This window comes from Taudactylus pleione, unplaced genomic scaffold (genome assembly GCF_031769625.1).
Source record: "Taudactylus pleione unplaced genomic scaffold, aTauple2 ptg000886l, whole genome shotgun sequence".
NCBI classification, from domain to species: Eukaryota; Metazoa; Chordata; class Amphibia; order Anura; family Myobatrachidae; genus Taudactylus; species Taudactylus pleione.
Window position 1 is genome coordinate 1654804 of NW_028285287.1, and position 25197 is coordinate 1680000.

Consider the following 25197-nt stretch of genomic DNA (forward strand, 5'->3'; position numbering starts at 1 on the left):
CTATATGGGTAGAGCCAATCTAATTAAGATGGTAACTTTCCCAAGGCTGCTATATTTATTCCAAGCTCTCCCCCTTCTATTGACCCAAAGGAATCTTCGACTACTGAACTCTCTCTTCAGAAAATTTATTTGGAAACACAAACGCCAAAGAATTGGGTTAATTAAACTACAGCAAACCAAGGCTAATGGGGGATCAATTTTCATAATATATTAAACTATCATCATGCAGCAATTTTAAGGTATCTTCGAGATTGGATGCATGACCAAGATCTTTATGCAAAATACCTCAATAGAAGGCCAATTTTTGGAAGATAGTACCTTGATAAGTTTTTTGCATATGAAGGATGCAGAAATCCCGAACCATATATGGGACAACCCTCTCTTATGGTCCACTCGTAAGGTGTGGCATATCCTACGCCACCGTGGTCAGATGAACTCTTATAAGTCAGTATTTCTACCTTTTATAGGAAATCCAGAATTTCAGGGGGGTAGAGCACCGTATCCCTTTACCAGGTTGAATAAAGAGGGATTGAAAAATATAGGTTCCCTTCTCAACCTGACATTAAAACGCACGGTTAATTATCGGGAGGCTCTGGAAAAATTTCCCACTTTTCGTAACCATCCTCTTAATTTTATGCAGGCTAAACATTATGTGACTTCAGTTATTAGATGTTTCTCAGATTTGGATTGGGATAATGTATTTAATACTTTGCTCCTCTCGGAACCGGCAACTAAAAAGGCGATATCTATTCATTATTCCTTTTTACGAATACCAATACAACATGAGGTGGTGCACACTGGGATGAGTAGGTGGACGCAGGTGATTCCCTCTTTGTCATGTGAGATTCTGATAAAATCTCTTCTCTTATCACGTAATATACTCCCGGCTATCCAATATCAGGAAATGTTTATGAATATTTTTCATAAAGCATATTTCTCCCCACATAGGCAATATTTAGCGGGTATGTCTTCCTCGGACTCCTGCCCTCGCTGTCAGTCTGATATTGCTAATTTGTACTACTACTTCTGGTCTTGTCCGATTCTGAGAACCTTTTGGTTGAAAGTGAGAAAATATGCCCTTGAACACCTAGTGAATTATGTGCCATTTACTGATGTGTGGGCTATATTTGGCATACTTCCAGAGGGTCAGCGAGTGGCAAGGGGTTGTGGGCGACTCCTCCTTATCATTAGTGCGGTGGCCCGTAAGGCTATACTTCAGACATGGATTGACACTTCTCCACCAACACTGCAACTTTTTAAAGAAAAGCTTTTCTATGTATTCAATATGGATTGGATTGAGACTATGTTGGAGAAAGAGAAACAAGCTAAAAAAAATGTCCAAACCTGGGACAGCTATATTGATACTCTGACCTTAGTGCAGAGGCATAGAATCCATGATTCATTGAAATTTACCACTTGGTATTGCCTGCAATTGACCTCAGGGGATCCTCCGATTAGGTTGAATTAGTAGAGTATTTGATTTTAATCCCAGGGACCACAGCCTCCTCTAACACAGTGTGTTTTTTATTTTCGGCCCTGTGGTTGCACTCCTTTATAGCCTGGGCTCGTGGAACGGCTTAGAGACTCGAGGGAAAAATGTAATATAAGTGCAATAAATGTTATAATTGTATATTCAGATGATTTGGATATAAAAGAGATTGATCTGTTTTATTTTAATATTTGAATTTACATTTAAAATAATTAGTTACATAATTAGACAGACGAAATAAGTAAAATTATGTAAATGTTTATTTCATCTAATGTTCAATCATTATATGACAACTGCCAATTTTGTATGATGTCATTTTATGGTGTTTTAATAAAGAAAATTTTGAAAAAAAAATAAAATATATATATATATATTTTTTTCTAGCCACAGTTTCCTACAGACATCAAACACCTGAGGATAAAGATTAATTTACAGCTTTACAAACCCACCTAGATGAATATCATGAGGATAAAGATGAATCTATAGCTATAGTAACCCATCAGCATGAATATTCTACAAATAATAATGAATCTACAGCTATCCTACCTCAGCTGGATAAATCTGTGCAGATTATTTGCAATTGAGTATGGTGACTTTAAAACGCCAACATCAAATATGTCTGTAAAAAGTAATGAACTTTTCTACACTACTCATGGACTATCAAATGCAAGGAACTGCTAGTTAAGCATGACAGACTGTTTTATCTTTAAAGGATGCTTCTGCAAATAAGCTTAACTATTCCTGCTGAATTTTTTTTTAAAAAGTTTTTTTGGCAGACTTTAGTCAGTATTGGAACTTGGTTGACAACGTACCCCTTGCCTCCCAAACCACCACTGCCTCATAAACCCCCCTCAACACTAATAAAAAACACAATCCCCCACCACCAAATCCCACCCACCACAATCCTCATAGTTTAACCTAAATAAAGAGAATCTATTTAATCAAGTTGGTTTTGTCAAGACAGTCCAGTGGACTCAAACAGTGAAGTTTGAGTTAGGAGCCAAGTGGACGGCGTCAAAGGTTCTGGCTCCCCCTCGTGGAGCAGCTTGATCTCTCCTTGGTTGGATTGAATTAGTCATTCGTCCAGTAACAGTCTCCTGCGTGGCTTGACGTTTCTTCGCTGGCAGCTCCTCTATAAGGAAAAAAATAATAAAAAAACACTATTTTCAAAAGGATCATATTTTTAAAAAATAATCTATATAAAAACCAAAAACAATTAACTCCATAGCAGTGGCACCCTCCAGCACACACAAAATTAATTTATTTAATAAATTACCTTCAGGGATGCTTCGCTGCACTGATGATCCAACAGGCCTCACCCTGAATGGACTTGAGGATCCAAAGACTTTGAAGATGATCCACTAGGAGCTCGTCTTTGATTTTCTATAAACACAATATTGAAAGAATTGAAATTATATAATTAAAAAAAAATAAGAGCTATGGTAATAACTTACCTTTGTTATCTCTCTTTCTATGAAGTCCATAGGGTCCACAGGGTGACCTTGGGGGGGGGGGGGGTATAGGTGATGCAGAGTCATCCGGGCACCTTACGCAGTAAATTTTTCTCCCAGGATGCAGTTGGGTCTCTCTCCATACCAAGCCAAAGGCGGGTAAAAAGAGAAAGTCTGGAACACTCAAGAATCACATTCTCACACAGGAGGAGACGGAAAACCGGTGACCAGAGTGAAGCCCATCTGAAGCACAGGTGCGTCAGGGCGGGTGCCCTGTGGAGCCTATGGACTCCATAGAAAGAAAGATAACAAAGGTAAGTACTTACCATATCTCATTTTCTACTTCAGGAATCATAGGGGTCCACAGAGTGACCTTGGGGATGTCGCAAAGCAGTACCTTCAAGGGTGGGGACACTTGTGCAGAGAAGAGAATCCGCCGCCCGAAGGAAGCATCCTGAGAGGCAAAGGTATCAAAAGCATAGTACCTCAAAAAAGTCTGGACGGAAGACCACATGGCCACCTTACGAAGCTGAACAGTGGAGCTGCCCACAAAGGACCCACAGACTGAGTAGAATGAGCAGTAACAGAGGGCGGCACTGGAAGGCCCTCATGAGTGTAAGCCTCAGAGATCGCCATGCGAAGCCATCAAGCCAAAGTTTGTTTTTTGGCTGGAAGGGTTGCTTCTTGTGGAAACCATAGAGTACAAACAAGGAGTCTGATTTCCGAAGGGAATTGGTACGGTCCACATAAATCCTAGGGGCACGCACCACATCCAATGAGGCCACGCCTGCCGAGAGGTCTGGGGAATTAAAGGCCGGCACTACAATTTTCTCATGAATGTGGAAACTAGAGACCACCTTAGGAAGGAAACCAGGACGAGTCCGAAACACTGCCCTGTCCTGGTGAAAAACCAGAAGTGGGGAATGACAAGAGAGCCCCCCACTCTTCTGGCAGATGCAATAGCCAGAAGAAAGACTGTCTTAGCAGTAAGCCATTTGAGATCCACCGATTCCAGAGGCTCAAATGGAGGGCCGAAGAACAACAGCCAAAACCCAAGATGCCACAGGAGGGACAAGGGAATCTGAATGCGAAGGACCCATTATAAGAAACCAAGTACCAACGCTGAAAGGGAAATTCACCCAGGGCCATCTTCATTCTTCTGCTTCTTAGGGGTCTATTTACTAAGCAGTGTTAGGAGACAGAGTGAAAAGTGATAAGAAAGTGATAAGGTGCCAGCCAATCAGCTCCCAACTGTCATCTCACAGGCTGTTTGAAAAATGACAGTTGGGAGCTGATTGGCTGGCCCCTTATCACTTTTTACTCTGTCTCCTAACACTGCTTAGTAAATAGACCCCTTAGTCTTCATGTCTGACGCTGGCTGCCAGGGACACTGGAGAAGCTGGACACCGCACTGACTGGTGTGGGGGCGGAGCTTCCTGATGACTCATCGGCTCTCTCAGCTAGTGATCAGAGGAGACTGAAGCAGACCGCTCAGCTCACTTTAGACTTCTCAGATCACTGGCTTAGATATCCGAGGAGTCATCAGGCAGCTGGGCTTCGCCCCCACCCCCAGTGTTGCTCTGCTCAGCTTCTCCAGGCAAGACTGCAGCATTTACACAGGGCTGGGTCCTGCATGTGTGCAGCGTGCGGCTGCTGGTAGGAGCGGGCGGGCCTGATAAAAAAAAATGATCGCACACGGCGTATACGGCCCGTGGATCCCCATCCCTGATCTAGGTAGCACCTTAAATTATCGATCGAATGACAGGAAAGCAATAAACCACCGCGCAATTGGTCAGTACATGGGTAGAACCCAGAAGCTTGTGAGCAACTGAATAGCTACGATAAAGCTAAACCGAAACTAGTGGTTATCTTGCGATAACCGAGGGACCCTGATAATGCCATGGCGGCTATTTGGTTACTGGCCTTTGTGTGCATGTGTATACCCCTCTATCTAATACAGAAAAAAAATATAGGACGTACAGTAGCACAAATGGAATTAAAATACTAGAGCGAGTGCAGGTACTAATATTAATGAGCTTCTCCCAAATCACAGAGGTTCTCTGTGATAGGACCTATACTTTGCTACAAGTAGAAGTGGAATTTTAGTTGATCTCCTTTTTTAATGCATATACAGTAAGTAACACTTTATAGTGCATAATGTAAAGGTCGCATATACTGTCAAATATAATAGATTGCAAGAGGATTTCCAAAAACATTTTGGGGCAGATTTTTGAAATGTCGGGATTTTCAAAGTTGCTGATGATCGACGGCTTTCAATTATGTTTTTCAAACAGCAATAGTAATTAATGCTAAATTGGTCTTGTTTTGTAATAATGGCATTTAAAAATCATCGGTTAAAACGGTTGATCATTGGCAGCTTTAAAAACCAAATGTTTAGTAAATCCTTTCCCTCAAGGAATAAAGTGGTTGTATATTTCTTTATCCATAATTTGGGAATTGGAATTCCTTTACTTTTTACCAAGTTAGCAGTTCCAGCTTCTGATCCTTAATATAGCCTGCAGGAAAGTAATCCATCGGGACAATCTGCTGTTATCAGCCATTTCTATTTTTTTTTTATTCTTACAATTGCGCATATGTATTCCAAGCACTCATATCAGACCTTTTATGCAATTACCTTTTTTAGATTAAATTAGAAGCTTTAGTCTCCCTCAATATTACACTTGTAGACAAAATATGTACACTTTTCTAGATAAAAGATCAAGATGTGTTATTTGGGAGGGGAAAAAATAGTTTACTATGAAAATACAGAAGAAAAGAAAAACAACATTCTAAAAGCAAAATATAAAATAGTCCGTATTTATCATGAGACTTTAGTTTTTCCAAATGCTGCATTTTCCAGCCAATTAAACTTGTCATTCAGCAACTGCAAGTATGAGTAGGTCGAAGGCAGGGTGCTCCAGGCGTGAAATTTTGGCACGGAACCAGGAAATTGAGGAACTGATAGTAAATGGATGATAAACTAAAACAAGTTATGCAATAAAAATAATTTTTTTTTTTTATTATAACCATTTGAAGTCACTGTAATTTGAATAAACAATACTAACAGTACTCCTCATTTGCCATGAAGGTTTTTATTATTGACTTGATTGGTAAAACAAGATTACAAGTCTTCACACATTGTTAATTTACTAAACCAGAATTAAATTTCTCAAGACATTGGAATTAATTTATAGTTTAATTGCAAAAATGTAGATAAATAGATTTACAACACCAATTATTTGTAACGGTTTAGTGAGGTACTTTGTATAGATTACTGCTAATGTATTTATATATTGTGATTATGGAACAAGATTATTCTAAATAGTTCTTTTTCCATGAAATATAGGGTTAAAATTATCTAGACAACTCAGGAAAAAAAAAAAACACCTACAAGGCAGACTAATTATTTTCAAATAATCCAACAGCAGAATTATGTATAAAGGGACTCTGTAAAGGCATTTAGATACAAAGTATACATTATAAAAATTTAGTGCAAGTCCTAGTAGACGTGGATATTTTTAAACATGTTCTGTATTTTTTTTTGTATGTTTGTTTTTACACATTTAAAGTTATATATTCTTTTTCTAGAAAACTTTCTCTTAATATGTAAAAATAAAGCTGGGGGGAGGGGGTACCATGAATAAATATACATCAGAGTTTCCCTGAGTGTTTTCAGAGTACTGGCGGTATCCAATTAGCCCCGAACATTGTTCGGGTGCTGGTAATACTGGGTTTGGGATGCGCTTCGGGGTGGTGCTGGTGTTGTGGGATATAGGGGGTTGGATGATGGAGGGGGGGAAGGTGTGAAGACAGAAAAAGGAGAGAGGAGGGGAGAGAGAGAGAGTCCAGGTGTGGATGGTGCTGCAACGTACAGTAGGGGTACCTGATCCTACTATTGGATAGATATGGTAAGATTGGAGGGTACGTGCGCTCCTTGGTTGTGTGTGTGTATTGGTGGGGAGAGGGAGGAGGGAAAAAAATGGGGGGAGCAGATGGCTGTGTGTTGTGGTGGATGTGTTGTGGTAGAGCAGAAATACTGGAGGCTGGATGGATAGTGGAAGAAACAAATACGTTTATTTGTATCTGTGTGTGCACATAGAGGGTGGTAGTTGCTCAGTAGGAGGCACAGTGCTCCTGGAAGATAAATGTCTCTTAGATAGTTCGTGGCAGCACACACTGCCCAGTTGTTGGTGATTTGGGGTGACAGGGCGTATCCACAGTGTGGGGAGTAGGGTCAACCCTTTCAGGGGGCTCCTTGACATGCGGTCTGCATGCTTCCCTGCTAGACCTATGGTCGACAGACTTCTGAACTGGAATGCCCTGTTGGAGGTGATCAGGGGTGCTCCCACTTTGCGGCGTCCCGCACTGGTGAGGAGAATGGGTGCTGACCTACCGGTAGGTTCCCAGGTCCGCTTGTGTGGGATCAGTTCTTCTCAAAGTCCAGTATGATGCCGCGGTGGGGGATGTGCACGGTTTCAGTGGCTCACGTCCGTGGATGCAGTGCAGGTGAAACCTGTGCTGCGTGTGGTGGTGTGATGAGCGCGTGCAGCGCTGTCGTTTGGCAGAGGCTGGTGGGAGTGGGGACCAGCGTCCGGTTAAGTGCCGCTGCTGCCGTTCAGGTGCCCGGATTGGGGCGGATGTAGATGCAGGTGGGTTCAAGATGGGTAGGTGTCTGGGGGTCTCCAACGCGTTTTAGCACAAGTGTCTTCTTCAAGGAGGTATTGTTCGGGTGCTAATGGATCCCCCGAGGTTATCAAATTAGCCCCAAAGTCCAGGGCAACGGCAGCACTTATCAGGGCTTTTTTATCCCCGGAAAGTGCTGTGTTTTCGCTGTGATGGTGAAAACACATAGAATCCATGATAAGACCTAGGTTTTCGCCCAAAATATCCTATTTGTACTGCCAAACAGGATACCGGGAAAAAAACAAGTGAAAAAATTGGGATTATCAGCGAAAAATCCCTGTTTTTAGCCCCCAAAAATATATCAGCGCTAATTGGATATCCCCCTACATATCTACGTGATAATCCCCAGTGATGTTACTGTGGGTTTTGTAGAAATTGCAACTCCAAATTATACCATTGAAGTGCTGAACTCTTATAGACTCCCATGCAACCTAAATCACAGGCCAGTCTACTTCATTTAGTATACTACTCTTAAATATTCATGTTTTAAAAAAGGTATAAAATAAGACGACCCATGATGGTGTCCATTTAAATGTCCAATTATTAAATTTTATCTTTACTCTATTTCCTAAGTTACAAATATATTTAAAAAAAACATGTAATGTATAGAATAGACTTTGGACAAATACATGAATTCACTGCACACACCCAGGAAATCAGGGTGTCCAAGCTAATCAAGTCTGGTCATTAGTATGATCGACCAGATGTAAAAGTAAAGATCCCCTATACGTCAGCGATGTACTGTCACAATTCCCAGATCCCCAGACGCAGGGGTCAGGGCATCCGTGGAATCCAACATGTTGGATTTCCCTTATTTGCCAATCGCAACCAAAATATGATCAGGGTCGGCAATCTGGGATTTGGAACATGAATAATTTCCCAGACTGAGATCATAGCTGGCCGCCGATCGGCGTTTCTGACCGGCGGCCCGGGTCGGAATAGCAAATCGGCCGCCTGATGTATGGGGCCCTTAAAGCAATTCATGTGTGATCAATGTCATTATTTGGTTTGCTATGCCATTTGATTGGTATGGGTCCTTTACATTTCAGTACACACATTTAAATGGGCCGGGGCAGTGTATGAGCGAGTGCTGCAGGTGCTCAGTGCTGTCTGGCATAGAAAAAAAACTAAAAAGTGCATGCAATGACTAGTCCCGAAATTGAAAACTTCAATACTGGGATTGAAATCCCACCAATTTTAGGCCGGGATCACGCCAATCCCGAGACTGGCCTCCTTACTAAGAACCTTACTTAAAAAAACATGTTAATTGTTGGAGTTTATTATAAATATTTTGATAAATTCTTAGTGCTTAGAGTGTGCACCTGCAATTTTCTTTTTTTTTTCTGCTGTAAAACTACAGGTCTAGGTCATTCCATGCCAAATCATCACAAAAAAAGTAACTTTTCAACCCAGCTCATATTTTCGTGAAATTTGGTAGGATGGTAGACGGCATAAAGTAACATGTATATGTAAAATTAAAGTCCTCAGTGATACACGGTGTTCATGCTACAGGATGACAAAAAATTTTACATTTATGCTTGTAAGGTCAACTAAAACAAATCATAACTTTGCATTGAATTGTGGTAGAACTTTCATGTTGGTCTTGTTTTAATGCTAAGGACATTCCGGCCATTATGTTTAAGATAAGTATGGGAAGCCCAGCCTTTTCCTTTGGTTTGCCAAGCACCCTGCAATCAGTAACCTTTTTGGTTGATGCACAGGTCACGTGTACTTGCATTCATGCCGTGTGCTCTATAAGATTAATTACAGTATGGCAGGCTGCTTTCAGGGCATATCACAGTGTGAATTTAAAAAATCTTTAATTTAATCAGGAGCCAAATGCCTAAACCATATTATTACATAGTTTGTGGTACCAGGTGAATATTTCCAAGTTGAGGGATATATATTTTATCTGTGTGATCCTTGAGAATTGGAGCTAAACTTTGCTGCCAAAAGTAATATTAAATTGCAATGTTTTTTGGTCAGAAACAAGTCATGTTAACTAAACAGAACATGGAAATAGGACAATAACAGATAGAACAGCAATTTATACCGTGAGGGAGCAGTTTCATGTAGCTGGTAAAACCAGGTTCCACTTATTGGGATTATTATAAAGGAATGTATAGACTTAAGGTAAACTTAAAAAAAAAAATAGAAAGGAAATAAATCTACTGTAAGTTCTTGTGGAGTCTTTGGCTGTCAGATGCACTTAACAGGCCCTTTGCACAATTTTGTGTTCTGAGCCAATATCTATGAGTATGCAGCCTCTTAATTCATTATAAGCCAGCGACATGACGGAGGGAAAGGCTGGGAAGCTGGGGACATCATGAAATAAGTCACTGAGTATAGGCTTGTGTACTGCAGCTCTGAGTCTAATGCGCGGATGTAACTTGCGGCTGGATGTAATTTGATTGCTGCTAATGAAAGTTTATGATTAAAGTGAATTTAGCAATGATTGTGATTTGCACAGCAATAAAAAAGCTCTGTACTTTGACGCTAAACTGAATGACGGACGCACTGTTCGTCTTCATCCTAGCTGAGTGATAATACTGGAAAATATCATTAAACCTACCAACACTAATTATATCAGTAAAACTTGCTCCCATTGAACTGCATAGTTTCTTGTTTTCATGTAAGTAAGAGGTGTCTCCAAACTACATGTACATTGGTGGATACTCCTAGTTAGGATAACTTTTGGTGCACCCTGAGGTAATAGGATATGTGGAAAGATTCATTTGGTCAGTCCCAGGAGATCCTCACTAACTTCCCATAGCTTCTTGGCCACTGCATCGTCCCGAGCATGGGGCTGGACCTGCTGAACCTGGCAGTCGGCAAAGTAGCGGCCGCTGTACATTTCAATTCCTTCTTGTACTGCACAGTAAATAGAAGTCTGTGCTCCATCCTTAGGTGGCAGGAGCAGGAGCCAAGCAAATGGGTAAATCAGTAGCTGAAACCAGTAAGGAAAGTTGCGTGCTAGGTTAGTGAGCACCACCCCTGTTAAGAGAAGGAAAGAGATTCAAGGTTAATGCGCATATAACATACAAAATTATTTTTCCTGTTGAGTTTCCTTGAATCTACTACAACAGGAGTAATCAACATGCGGCCCTTTACTTGCAGTGGAACTACATATAGTAGCATGCCCTGCCGCAGTTTTGCTATTAGGGTCTGCTAAATCTGTGACCAGGGGATGCTGGGATGTGTAGTTTCCCAGCAGCTGGAGGCCCACATGTTGAATACCCCTGTACTACGGTTTCCCCTGCAAAACTAACAGACTAACTATCAGATGTACCAGCAACCAGTGTGTTGGGACACATTTGTGTATTAACAATAGTAGGCTGAATGTACCATAAGACTTTACAGGGTATGCAATCCCACATAGATTTTTCTTTCAAAAGCACGTTAAGTACCTTCTAAGCATGAACCTGTGATTGGCTAAGCGGTTTGAGAGGCCACCACCGATTGGCTATAAAGCTTTTAAATACATATGTTCACTGGAGCTTAGCTCATCTTGCATTGTGTGCTCCTCATCCGTTTGGACCATAGGGGCTATGGTGGATCGGGTTTGGTATAAAATCTACATTAAAAAGATAGACAATGTCTAGCTAGACCCCAAATGGTAGACAACCAATAGGTCGACAGGGACAAAAGGTCAACATGTATAAATATAGGTACACGGTCAAAATGACGACATAAATATTGTTGATACAAAAATGATAAACACTTTTTTTTTGTTTTCCAACTCTAATCTACACCCTAAACCACCCCTTGGTGCCTTACCATATCCCTCCCTCCTGGTGCTTAACTCTAACCGTCGGTGTAAGTGCCTAACCCTAACCTTCCCTCCTAGTGACTAACCCTCCAGTAAGTGTCTAACCCTAACAAACCCCCCCACCTAAAAAAAATTGTGTTGATCATTTGTGTGTCAACCTTTTGACCCTGTTGACCTTTTATACCTGTCTATCTTCATTCATGTCGACCTTGTGTGTCGGCCTTTTGTCCCTGTCTACCATTTGGGGTCTATCTAGACAGTATCAACCTTTTCAGTGTAGATCTATTGACTGGAACCCTGGTGTATCAAGAAACAAAGAACATTTTAAGTATGTGTTATTATGGAGGTAACATGTGTTTATATACTAGCTGAAGAGACCGACATTGCCCGGGTTTAAATCTTCAAGTTATTAAGTTTTATTATGTGATGCCGTCCAAATCCATCCAGTGGAAGACTCCCTGGGTAAAAGTTCTGACTGGCACACTCTGCCGTGAGGTCTGACCAGGACCTCAACCCCTTAGTATGTCTTCTGGGATCCAATGTTACCACACTGAAGTTTTTGTCCAAATCCATCCAGTGGACGTCTAAGAACAGGCTCCCCGGGTCAAAGTTCTGTCCAGTGTACACCAATGGGAGGCCTGACCGGGACTCTAACCCCCCTAAAACCTGGCCAGGATCCAACTGGGTCACCTCATGTTGGTTTAATATAAATCAGCGCTGGGGTGTCCGAACGCATAACCAGACAAACAAACCAATGTATTTTATATATAAGACTATGGGGGCAATATTTATTTATGGTGGAAACATTACTATTGGATTACATCATAGAAGGGGCACTACTATTTTTTTTACATTTGGGAGCATTATTTCATTTATTAATACCAGAGAAAAAATGTATTTCATTAACTCCATCCAGGCTGTGCACTGAATTTTACATTGTTACTGTATTAGTGGGTCAGTTACCCTATGGAGCAGGACCAATGATAAACATCAGTTCTTGGATTGCTTTTCTAGAAACGACACCAATATTTGCCTAATGGTTAGCCAAGTAAATGTGGTGGCTGGTCACACCCCCTCTGGTGGCTGGCCACACTCCTTAAGCATGGGCCCCTATTACTGCATTCCCCACTGGAGCCCTTTTATGCCCTATTGCAACACAGAGTTCAACAAAAGGTGACTGAAATCATACATTAGGTGGGAAGTCCAGGAGCAGAGCATTATGCACCCACTTGTGAGGGCACTGCGAATTGAAGACCTGTCATTTGCCATTCCCTCATGAAACAGACGAATCGTGTTGCCAATGTAGACTTTAGAACATGGGCAAGTCAGAATATAAATGATGTGATCTGAAGTGTAGGTCACACAATATTGGATCCCAATCCTCCGCCCCGTGTGGGGATGATGGAATGCTTCTCCTGCAGACATACTTCTGCAGGTGGTGCAATTGACACACCGAAAACAGCCAGGCTTTTGACTGGGCAACCATGTCCAGTTGTCCACTGTAGAGACTTGGTCTGGACGCATCAATAAGTCAATTAGTTTTCGGCCACGTCTAAAGCTGATCAGTGGTTTATCGGGCAGACATCCACTGAAGATAGGGTCGAACGCGACTAGATGCCAATGTTTCTTAACCGAATTACGGATAATTGTGCCAGCTGTGTCAAATGTGGTGGTAATTACAAAAGGATTCTTGGTAATCTTCCTAGAATTCTCCATAACATCATCGCTGTATCCTCTCTGAATAAATCTCATTTTCATATCTTCAATTTGAGATAATACAGTCACTGGGTCTGAGTTGTATAGAAAAACTCTCAAAAATTGTGACACAGGTAAACTGCGTTTTAAAGAATCAGGGTGATGACTCCCCCCAAAAAGTAAAAGCGTGTTGTGGTCCGTTGGTTATCTGTACCACCTATAACCATACCTGGAGCTAGTTGTGTAGATGGTAATGTCCCCCCAAAAATCTAATCTATTAATAGCTAAATTGCATAGTAAAGCTAATAGGCGAATCAAGTTGGTTAATAAATTGTATCATACTCAAAAGAGCTACCACACCATACTAGAAACAAATCAATGGACGATAAAATGCAATACTATCTCCAAACAGTGGCAAAATGTAGGTGTTTCCGTATGCGTCCATGTACAAATTAGCGTACGACGGGGCGATATTACTGCCCATCACAGTGCTGGCTGTTTGGAGATAGTACTTCTCACGGTATCGGAAGTAGTTACACGTCAGGGATAATTCCAATAGGTTTATAAGGAACTCAACTGGTGCCAGACCATCATGGAGTTTAATTAGAGCTATTTTGATAGCAGAAATATCCTCGATGTACGGTATTAGTGAATAAGGACCATACGTCCATGGTTATGAAGATCCTCCATTCAAGTGGTGGTAAGACATTGATCTGTTATAGATTGTGTCCCTCAAATAGCTCCCTATGTGTGTGACTGACTTTTGTAAAAAAAAGTATCCACAGATTGTGCCACTGGTGAAAATAGCTAATTGCGGGCAGATATTATTGGGCTGCACTTCAGATCACGTAATTTATATTCTGACGTGCCCACGTTTTAAAGTCTACGTTGGCAAGACGATTCGTCCATTTCGTGAGCGAATGGTGAATCACAGGTCTCCAATTCGTAGTACCCTCAAAGTGGCAGCTCAGATAAACCAGTTGCCAGACTTTTTATGAAGCTCATAACCCACTAGCATCCCTTAAGTGCATGATAATCAATTGGGTACCCCCAGCTCGGAGAGGAGGGGACTGGGCTAGGATGCAAGTTAAAAGAGAAGCCCTGTGGATTCATAAATTGGACATGATTTGGCCTCATGGTCTAAATGAAGCAATACATTTTATGATCTTACATGACTGAATTTAGACATAAAAATGTTTTATTTTTTTATTTTATCACCTTATCCTCTTCTCTTTGTTCTTTTTTTTTTTAATACTTTTTTTAGGTTACAATTTTTTTCACTAATTTTTATTATTTCTGCTTACTTATTTTTCATGTGTATATATATTTTTTTTCAGTTTCATGCGTTCTGATACTGTACAACCTATAACTTAATTAATCTACTATATTCCGAAAGTGATTAAATGGTTAAACAGTATTGGAAGTTTGTCTAGAGTGAGTGCCTATAAGGAATGCATTGTTACAGGGAGAATATTGAGCTCTCATGTAAGAAATTATTTAACAATTCTTCTAATGTTTTGATAACTAGTTCTATGATAATTGAACATTACATTAGTATTTGTGTCACACCGTGCGATTCCTGTCAGGTACAAAGGAGGGCATGAGGCAGCTGATCGGCAGTCTGTCTAGCCATGCGTTCCATTGACAGGAAACGTCGGTGGTTGCTATAGTAACATGAGGTGGATCATGCTTTTCAAACACAGGTAGTGAAGTCCTGGTGACACGGATGCGGCTGATCTACAGATGCACTCTAGCGGGATTGAACAGCAGCAGCTGTAATTCAATGCTCAGCAAGGGAGTAAGAAGATTTAGTAGTAGTTCTATGCTTTATGTTTTTTCATTAAATTTAGGATAGTATATGGTCTTATGTCCAACAGGCTTTAATTTTGAAATTTTTATATGTAAGGGTGATAAGACCTCCTTTAGGGTATCTACCCCAGCAAATTAATTTAAGACATGAGTGTGGACCAATTGGAAAATAATATATATATATATATATATATATATATATATATATACACACACACACACACACACAGTCTGCCTAAAAAGTTTGGTGAATGGTCTGATATATCTGTATGCAACGCTTGCAACAAGGTCGCTCATGCGTGCTGACATGCACGATATGTCTGGACCTGCCCCCAGTCGGCGTTTGCCCGAGGCCGCCACCGCACTGCCTTGCATTAATTTCAACAGAGTGTCCCGAGCAGTGTGCGTCGAACAGCAATGGAGTAACAACACAACAAGTTCTGCTTCAAATTGGGTAAATCGGCGACGTAGACGCACAAAATGTTGGTGAAAGTGTACGGGCAGTATGCTGTGAGTAGAGAATGTGTGTACGATTGGTTTGCACGCTTTCACAGTGGCAAGGAATCGGTGGAAGAGGAGTTACATTGCTCCACTGCTGTTCGACGCACACTGCTCGGGACATACTATTGAAATTAATGCAATGTCAGTGGCCTTGGGCAAACCCCGACTGGGAGCAGACCATTTCCCTTAGACAGACCCCATTAGATATATATATATATCCCCCACCATCCATACCTCCCGGTCACCCCACCTTGTGCTCCTTCAGCCCCACCACTGGCGACGGGGTCCACTCCCTCATCTTGTCCTCTCTCCCCTCCACCTGCCCCCCTCCCTTCTCGCCTTCTACGTTCCCTCTCTTCCCACTGCCTACTCCTACCTTGCTCACCTTTTCAACTTATCTCTCTCCACCGGCATCTTTCCCTCATCATTCAAACATACTCTTGTCACAACTATTCTTAAAAAACCCAACCTCAACCTCCCTTTTGCCTCCAAACTACTTGAACGGCTTGTCTACAGCCGCATCCCCAGCTATCTCTCTGACAACTCCATCTTTGATCCTCTTCAATCTGTCTTTCGCCCACTTCACTCCACTGAAACTGCCCTGGCCAAAGTCACCAATGACCTGCTTGCAGCCAAATCCAAGGGCCACTTCTCTCCGCTCATCCGACTGGACCCCTCTGCAGCCTTCGACATCGTGGATCACACTCTCCTCGTCCGCACCCATCAGACCTCTGGCATCTCTAACATCGTCCATGCCTGGTTCACTTCTTACCTCACCAACCGCTCCTTCCCTGTGTCTGCCTCTGGCTCCACCCCCCCCTTCCTCCCTCCCCGTTGGTGTCCCGCAGGGTTCTGTCCTGGGCCACTGCTCTTCTCCCTGTACACCTCTACACTAAGAGAACTCATCAGCTCCAACGGCCTCCAATTCCACCTCTATGCCGATGACATGCAACTATACCTCTCCTCTCCTGAACTCTCCCCTTCTGTCCTTTCTCAGGTATCCAGTTGCCTATCCGCCATCTCTTCCTGGATATCAGAGCGCTCTCTGAAGCTCAACATGGACAAAACCGAACTCATTATTTTTCCCCTTAATAAAGTCTCCACTCCAACCAATATCACTATCACTGTTGACAACACCATCATCTCCCCCTGTCCCCCAACTTCGCTGTTTGGATGTCACCCTTGACTCCACCCTCTCCTTCACACCCCACATTCAATCTCTGGCTCAATCCTGTCAGTTCCAGCTACGCAACATCGCTCGCATTAGGCCTTTCCTCTCCCAGAATGCTACCAAACGTATTATTCATTAATCATTTCTCGGCTTGACTACTGCAACCTTCTCTTTACTGGCCTCCCACATTGCCATCTTGTCTTGCTGCAGCTAGACTTATCTTCCTCTCCCGCCGTTCCACTTCTGCTGCTCCCCTTTGCCAAAACCTGCACTGGCTCCCATTCCCCTACAGAATCCTCTTCAAACTCCTCACCTTCACATACAAGGCCCTCTCTAACTCCACTGCTCCCTACATCTCCAACCTCATCTCCTTAAATACTCCCTCCCGCCCACTCCGGTCTGCCAATGACTTACCTCTCCCTCCACCCTGATTACTTCATCTCATGCTTGTATCCAAGATTTTGCCAGCGCAGCCCCCCTACACTGGAATGAGCTCCCTCGCTCGATCAGGCTCTCCCTGTCCTTGCAGAGCTTTAAACGTGCACTGAAAACCCACCTGTTCATCAAAGCATACCCTCCCACCACATAACCATGTTACCAGGTCTCTGTCCCTCCCACCTCAACCATCTCTACCTCGCTTACTTCCTGCACTCAGATCCCCCTCTACACACTCATGCCTCATGTCATCTGTCTGTCTCCCGTCTCCCCTAGGTTGTAAGCTCCTAGGAGCAGGGTCCTCCTCCCCACTGTCTCACAGCCTTCTTTTCTAGCACTTCTATGACAGCCTTCACCTTCAGAGCTGTATTGTGTATGGAGAATTGTGTTGCTAATTGTTACTTGTGTTCTGTTTATATTTTGGTTACTGTATTGTAATGTAATGTTCTGTGTACCCTTTACTGTATGTACGGCGCTGCGGACCACTTGTGGCTCTCTATAAATAAAATGTAATATTATTATAAAAAAATTATATATATATATATATAAAATATATTGAATTGCCCGGTCCGGCAAATCACCACCCGGCACTGCAGTCTTTGATAAATTACTCAATTTTACTTCAAGTAAAAGTTTATTTTATGAAGGGAAACTAATCAGACTCCGCTGCTTATGTGGGACTAACTCTGCTGCCTTTTTTTTCACGAGCAAGGGGTACCCCCCCCCCCCTTTTTAATGTGAATCAGAAAATGTATAGATGATAGGCGCCAAGTTTGTCAGTACTAACTTTTATTTTAATAGTAGTAGTTTCCACCAGCCAATATAAAATGCTATGAAAGCATATAGGTATACAGTTATCTGCATATCGATATACGTTTAAATATCGATATTGCAGATAACTATATGCCTATATGTTTTTTGTAAAAACTTTTTTATTGCTGAAAGTATTATTATTCATTTATATGCGATGAGTTTTATGCAATGCATTTTATTGTGCATGTGTGATCAGTATATCATTTGAGCAATTCTGGTAATTGTGAATACAGATCACAGCATTTCATCTTGGCTGGTGGAAACTACCACAATCTGTGACGCCCATCATCTATACAATTTCTTATATTGTTTGTTAGTCAAAACAGTTATCTTTCTAGGCTCTTTATAGAAAGGATCAGTGAAATACAGATGGAGCATCGTGATCGAGACGTGTGTCAATCACCTACAACTGCTTCGTACTAAAATTATTTTGCAATTGGGTGAGAGGGGTTAGTGTAGGAGATAACATTCTCATTATGAGATGATGAATGACCAGTATAATTGTGCTCTATCTGTATACAATCTAAAAATATAATACACTTTCATGTAATTAAATCAGTAAAACAACATTTTGACTGTTGCTTCTCTTAATTTTTTTTTATTAAGTCATGTAAAGGGTATGAACTAAATATCAGTAACAAGGGTTACTTAGAACGCAGATAATCCAATGCTCAATTCAATCAAACTGACCAAGTAATAGGAGGACCAACAAAAATTCCAATTGTAGGAAGTTTGCTCAAACAAAACAGGCAATTAGGCCATATTTCTGGGACGTTTAAGTGGGCGATACAATTAGCAGAGACGCCCGCGATGTGCCTACCAAAATGGCACATTGTGATCGGCAACATCAATAGTTTTTTCTTGCACCTCACGGAGATGTGCAGGAAAATGAGTGATGTTAAGCTACTGTAATAGGCAGAAGCAGAACCCTGTGGTGATATTTGCAGCACGTTGCTTGGAAATGAATTGCCTGTAATGGTGGCTTCTTCATAGTGACTGAGTTGTGCTTTCATAAAATGATGCAGTCAAAGTAAGAATATAATTTTTTAAGTAGGACCATTACACAGTGCTATATATTTTTATTAATGCAGTTCTGCAGGTTGGAGCGAGGTGGGTCCTGCGAGCCATTCTCACAGTGAACTCACATCGTGAACTGCATGTGCAATCCAATTCCAAACTCATTCATTTTACAGAGGAAATTTGCGTTTTCTTTGTAAGCACCTCCCAGAGCAGGTGAAATGGTAGGGAAAATCTAATTTTAAGGTAAAAAAAAGTCCGTACACAGTGCAAAACCTCTGGTTAACCCATCCCAATGAATAATCATGAACTTGGAGGGATTTACAGTATATGGAGGTGTAAATGATGTGGGGCAGACACGTGGAGGTGTAAATTATGTGGGACTGGCATGTGGAGGTGTAAGTGATGTGGGACAGGCATGTGGAGGTGTAAATGATGTGAGACAGGTATGTGGAGGTCCAAATGATGTAGGACAGGTATGTGGAGGTGTGAATGATGTAGGACAGATATGTGGAGGTGTACATGATGTAGGACAGGTATGTGGAGGTGTGAATGATGTAGGACAGGTATGTGGAGGTGTACATGATGTAGGACAGGCATGTGGAGGTGTAAATGATGTAGGACAGGTATGTGGAGGTGTGAATGATGTAGGACAGGTATGTGGAGGTGTACATGATGTAGGACAGGTATGTGGAGGTGTAAATGATGTGAGACAGGTATGTGGAGGTCCAAATGATGTAGGACAGGTATGTGGAGGTGTACATGATGTAGGACAGGCATGTGGAGGTGTACATGATGTAGGACAGGCATGTGGAGGTGTAAATGATGTAGGACAGGTATGTGGAGGTGTGAATGATGTAGGACAGGTATGTGGAGGTGTACATGATGTAGGACAGGTATGTGGAGGTGTAAATGATGTGGGACAGATATGTGGAGGTGTAAATGATGTGGGACAGATATGTGGAGGTGTAAATGATGTAGGACAGGTATGTGGAGGTGTAAATGATGTGGGACAGGTATGTGGAGGTGTAAATGATGTGGGACAGGTATGTGGAGGTGTAAATGATGTGGGACAGATATGTGGAGGTGTAAATGATGTGGGACAGATATGTGGAGGTGTAAGTGACGTGGGACAGGCATGTGGAGGTGTAAGTGACGTGGGACAGGCATGTGGAGGTGTAAGTGAAGTGATATGGGACAGGTAATAGAGAACATTACACACACACAGTGGTCTTTTCACCTTACCTATTGAACCACCCTCATATATTGGAAAGATACGTGGAGGTGTAAATGATGTGGGACAGGCACGTGGAGGTGTAAATGATGTGGGACAGGCACGTGGAGGTGTAAATGATGTGGGACAGGCATGTGGAGGTGTAAATGATGTGGGACAGGCATGTGGAGGTGTAAATGATATGGGACAGGCATGTGGAGGTGTAAGTGATGTGGGACAGGCATGTGGAGGTGTAAGTGATGTGGGACAGGGATGAGGAGGTTTAAATGATGTGGGACAGGTATGTAGAGCTGTTGTATTGATTGAAGAGGGTTTTTGAACATGCAGATTATAGGTAAAAGTGTTTATTCTAAATTTTTATAAACTTGTAGAAAAAAAAAAAAAACACTAAAAACTTACTCTGCAGACATTTTTCTTTACCTCAAATTTCTGGAGAGACTATAATTTGCTGAAAACACTTGCTTGCTATCATTTTTCCACCATTAATAAAAAGTGCAAAAACAAGCCATTTGATACCTTTTAAGAACCTCCAGTACTTACCTTACGGCCACTAACAGCCTTCTATGTGTTCCTGCTATCTCAGTTGTAATGTTATTGGGGTCCAGAAGGTTTTCATGCACTTCTCCCATATCACTTTTTGTAAAAAAAAATTGCACAACTCCGTCCTGAGTTCTGGCATTCCAAATTGGATCTTACTAGTACGCGATGTATGGAAGTTTCAAGATGCAAACTCGCTTTTGCAAACTTGCACTTAATAGAATTGACCTCAGAGTGTGTGTGTTTACTTATAATAATGACTAAAAGAAGTCACATATGGCCATTAAGGTATACCCCACTTTTGTGTTTTTTTTAAATAACTACGAGCGTTTTTCTCAAAATTTTCTACAACACAACACTGGGAGTGGGGGGCTTACCTGGATGGACGGAATAGCAAGTCACGCCAGTGCCCTGTAGTCGGTTGGCCAGCTCCCGGGCAAACAGAATATTGGCAAGTTTGCTGTTAGAATATTGCTGGACCATCTCTTTCCATGTTTCACCTGGTGGATTTAGGTTCTTGAAATCAATCGTTCCCCTTCTATGGGCAAGAGATGAGAGAATGACAATGCGGCTGGGGCTGCACTGCTTCAGACGATCCAAAAGCAAATGAGTCAGTAGGAAATGTCCTAGATGATTGACTCCAAAAACCAAATTGAAACCATCTTCAGTCCTCCCTTTACCTTCAATGCCTTGAAGAAAGAAGATAATCAAGACCATGAATGATCACTAACTTTTTGGGGATAATCTGCTATTTGAATACTGGTGAGATACACAAAGACAATGGTTCTTTATACCATATTTTGTTTACTGGGCACGGCTATGTACGATAGAAAGCAGCACTGAATGACGCACTCTACTTTCGCAGTACTGGCCCAGATTTGTCAAATTTACAGTGATCATGAAGTCAGCTGCTCGATGTGCCCCTCTCACCCACTTAATGACAGCGGCAACACTCTTTCAACTTATGTGGCCCACTAGTAGCTATTGTCTATGGTCATTTGTGATCACCAGACAATATTACCATGCACTACGGAAAATAGATGTTTTCCATATATGGGTGGGAGGGCATGTATTATCACATCCATAATTACACCTGTAAGTGGGGTCACTCACATATGCAGAGGGGAGTCTACTCATTCACACCAGTCCAGACAACAAGTAAACTAGTACAAAATCAACAGATGGAGGAATCTAAAGCCTTGACCCCCCCCCTCCCCCATCTTGTGGCGAAAATTTGTGTGGGTGTCGCATTACAAGAGAAAAAAAAAAAACACACCTGTGATATTGATATTGGAATGTGACGAGAACGTTGGAAAATGGCCTCAGCACAAGGGTGAGAAAACCCTCAACAGCGAAGGGATTAAGCAATGAATGAGTCTGCATGAAGTAGGATTGTGAGCAGGAGGACTGATCACAAGGCACCATCCTCCTTTCTGTTCTACACCTGCTCATAGACACCATTTCTGCCCATTGTACCAAAATAGCACTGAAATCACAAATCACTATCACTGCTTCATAATTTGATTAAAGTAACATCTTACATTTGAGAATAAAGTAACATGTTTACAAAATGCTGTTTATGAAAGTACTCAAGCACAACAGAATAAAAATGCTGCCTCACACATGCACTAAGTGATATATGACGCAAAATACAATATTGTACACAAAATGTTATTTTTAAGGTGAACCTGTCCACTTGATTTATCGAGGGATTCTAAATACTGGTAATTTACTGTGATAACATTATACACAATTCCCCCTTCCCTGCACCTCGGACATGTTGCTCCCAAGAGGACTCTCATGGTGAAGGGGAAGGAGACTTTTAAAAGTCAATAAATGATACACAAGTACAAAGTCGTTCTACTGTACCAGCAATTAGACACAAGTTCTGCTGTACCCAGAGGTGTGTGCTCTCACCTGCATTGTTTATCAGTATATCCAGCCGAGGCTCGCTACTCAGGAATGTTTTGCAAAATGATCTAATGGAGTCAATAGAGGCCAGGTTGAGCTTCATGAAAAGAACCTGATTGTTCCCAGATATCTGTTGAGAAATAGAGATAAATGGGGAGATTTATAAAGCATGTATTTTGAATCAGAAGTCAGCATGTTAGCATATGATGCATGACAGAAGAGAACAATGCATGCAAACATCTTACGCACACCCATATAAAAAAAGGAACTTGTGATCTTTGCACAGTTTTATAAGAGTGAGTGTATTTGCATAGGAGGTCATGGTCTGCCCCAACCTGCTCCTTAACCTAGTGTTAATTCTAACACCCCGCACCTTTTCACAACCCGTACAGTTCCTCTTTCCTGCCTGGGGTGTCGTTCTCTGCTGTGGTGCTTCTAGCACACTGTGGTCTGTATCTCAGCAGTTAGTTGTGTCAGCTGAGTGTGCTAGAAGCACCAGAGCAGAGAGCAACACCCCAGGCAGGAAAGAGAAACTGCACAGGTTATGACAGGTGCAGGGTTCTAGAATGAACATTAAACTGGTTCCCATGCAATTACAGCCAGCTGGGCTTTAGCTGACACGGATGCATCCCATATTAAATTCCAGTAAAATTTAATATGGAGTAAAGATTAAAACAAAAAACTCGACAATTACTAGGCAGTTTTTTTTGGAAAAAAAAAAAACCAGTTAAGTGTTCTTTTAATCACTTAACTGGCTCATCCCCCCTCCCCCCCCCATAAAAAAACTGCCTAGAAATTGTCGTGGTTTTTTTTCTTTTTTATTATCATCATTGTCAACTCGCTGCCATTAATTTTTTGACTATCTTGCAATCAGTTATAAGGCTGGTTTTCTTTCATCACTGATTGGCTCTTTACATTTAGAGGCGAACTAGCTGAAAACCCACCAGTTCCATAAACCCTAATTCATTTTGGAATTGATAGTATAGACACAACCTTCCAGCAATATGCTTATTACTATTTAATTGAAGTACAGATGTTAATTTTTGCTGCAAGCCATACTACGCTCCCTTTTGTTGTAGTCTAAACACAGAGGAGTTGATTCAGAGTTGCAGTAGGCTACATGAAGATTGTCGCCAGAGTTGTACACAGCTGTCTGGCACCACCCCACTCATATGCTTGATGTCATAGCCGTTATTATGATCAGTGGGCACTTGCATCAGCCCTATAGTAGGTTCAAAAAGCCCCCCAAAAACGCCTTCTATAAACAATTACGTGCGAATGCCCTCTTACCACGCAGTTATGGCCTGTCAGACACAAAATGTGACTTCTCTAACTTTGCATCAGTCCCAGAGTATTTTCAGGTGGTCCACATTATGCCACTTACAAGTAAGAGTTCTCTTTATGCAATATATTGTTTGTATGAATACCAAAAGCCTCGCTACCTCGATGACGTCTTCAAAACAAAATGAGTGGGAAGGTTTTTTGATTCGTGTTTCTTCATTGTATTTGAGTATTCACTGTACACCCAAACTAACATTGAGGACACAACAGGCTGTACTTACAGAGAGCAGCCTCATCAACCTGGCGTCACTCAGTAAAATGCATAGAAAAAAACACCCAGAGAGGGCAATGCACTCTAGGGGCACTAGTATCAATTATTAACTTTTATAGGTATATTTTAAAAGATAAAGATTGCCAAATAAAAACACATTTTTTAAAACAATCAGGATAAAGTCCTTATTTGAAGATAACCAAAAAACAAAAAGGGTGTAACCAGAGTGGTGTTAATTAACACCTACTCAGTGAGGGTGCAAGTAGAAAAGAAAGGAGAAATATAACAAAACATATAGTACATAGTAAAAAAAAAGTAGAACACTCAGATTACAAAATTTTATATATATATATATATATATATATATATATATATATATATACACACATACATACATACATACATATATATATATATACATACATACAGTCAGGTCCATAAATATTATGACATTGACAGAATTTTCATATTTTGGCCTCTATTCACCACCACAATGGCTTTGAAATGAAACAAACAAGATGTGATTTAACTGCAGACTTTCAGATTTAATTTGAGGGTAATTACATCCAAATCAGGTGAACGGTGTAGGAATTACAACAGTTTCTATATATGCCTCCCACTTTTTAAGGGGCCAAAAGTAATGGGACAAACTAAACAATCCTAAATCTAACTTTCACTTTTTAATACTTTGTTGCAAATCCTTTGCAGGCAATTACAGCCTGAAGTCTGGAACGCACAGACATCACCAGACGCTGGGTTTCATCCCTGGTGATGCTCTGCCAGGCCTCTACTGCAAATGTCTTCAGTTCCTGCTTATTCTTGGGGCATTTTCCCTTCAGTTTTGTCTTCATCAAGTGAAATGCATGCTCAATTGGATTCAGGTCAGGGGATTGACTTGGCCATTGCATAACATTCCACTTTTTAGCCTTAAAAAACTCCTTGGTTGCTTATGCAGTATGCTTTGGGTCATTGTCCATCTGCACTGTGAAGCGCCGTTCAATGAGTTCTGAAGTATTTGACTGAATATGAGCATATAATATTGCCCGAAACACTTCAGAATTCATTCTGCTGCTTTTGTCAGCAGTCACATCATCAATAAATACAAGGGAACCAGTTCAATTGGCAGCCAT

At 41.4% G+C, this 25197-nt stretch overlaps 1 protein-coding gene across 2 annotated transcripts in view; it reads right to left on the reverse strand.

Annotated features, from left to right (window-relative positions):
* Window positions 1-6013: 6013 nt before the first annotated feature.
* DHRS13 (dehydrogenase/reductase 13) overlaps window positions 6014-25197 on the reverse strand; it is a 36208-nt gene continuing 17024 nt past the window's right edge. For both annotated transcript variants that reach the window (XM_088459001.1, XM_088459000.1), the window contains exons 3-5: window positions 22522-22645; window positions 20982-21293; window positions 6014-10617 (exon numbers count right to left, since the gene is read on the reverse strand). In XM_088459001.1, coding sequence (XP_088315127.1) covers window positions 10355-10617; window positions 20982-21293; window positions 22522-22645 — 699 coding nt within the window. In that variant the 3' untranslated portion in view covers window positions 6014-10354. The remainder of the gene's footprint in view (window positions 10618-20981; window positions 21294-22521; window positions 22646-25197) is intronic.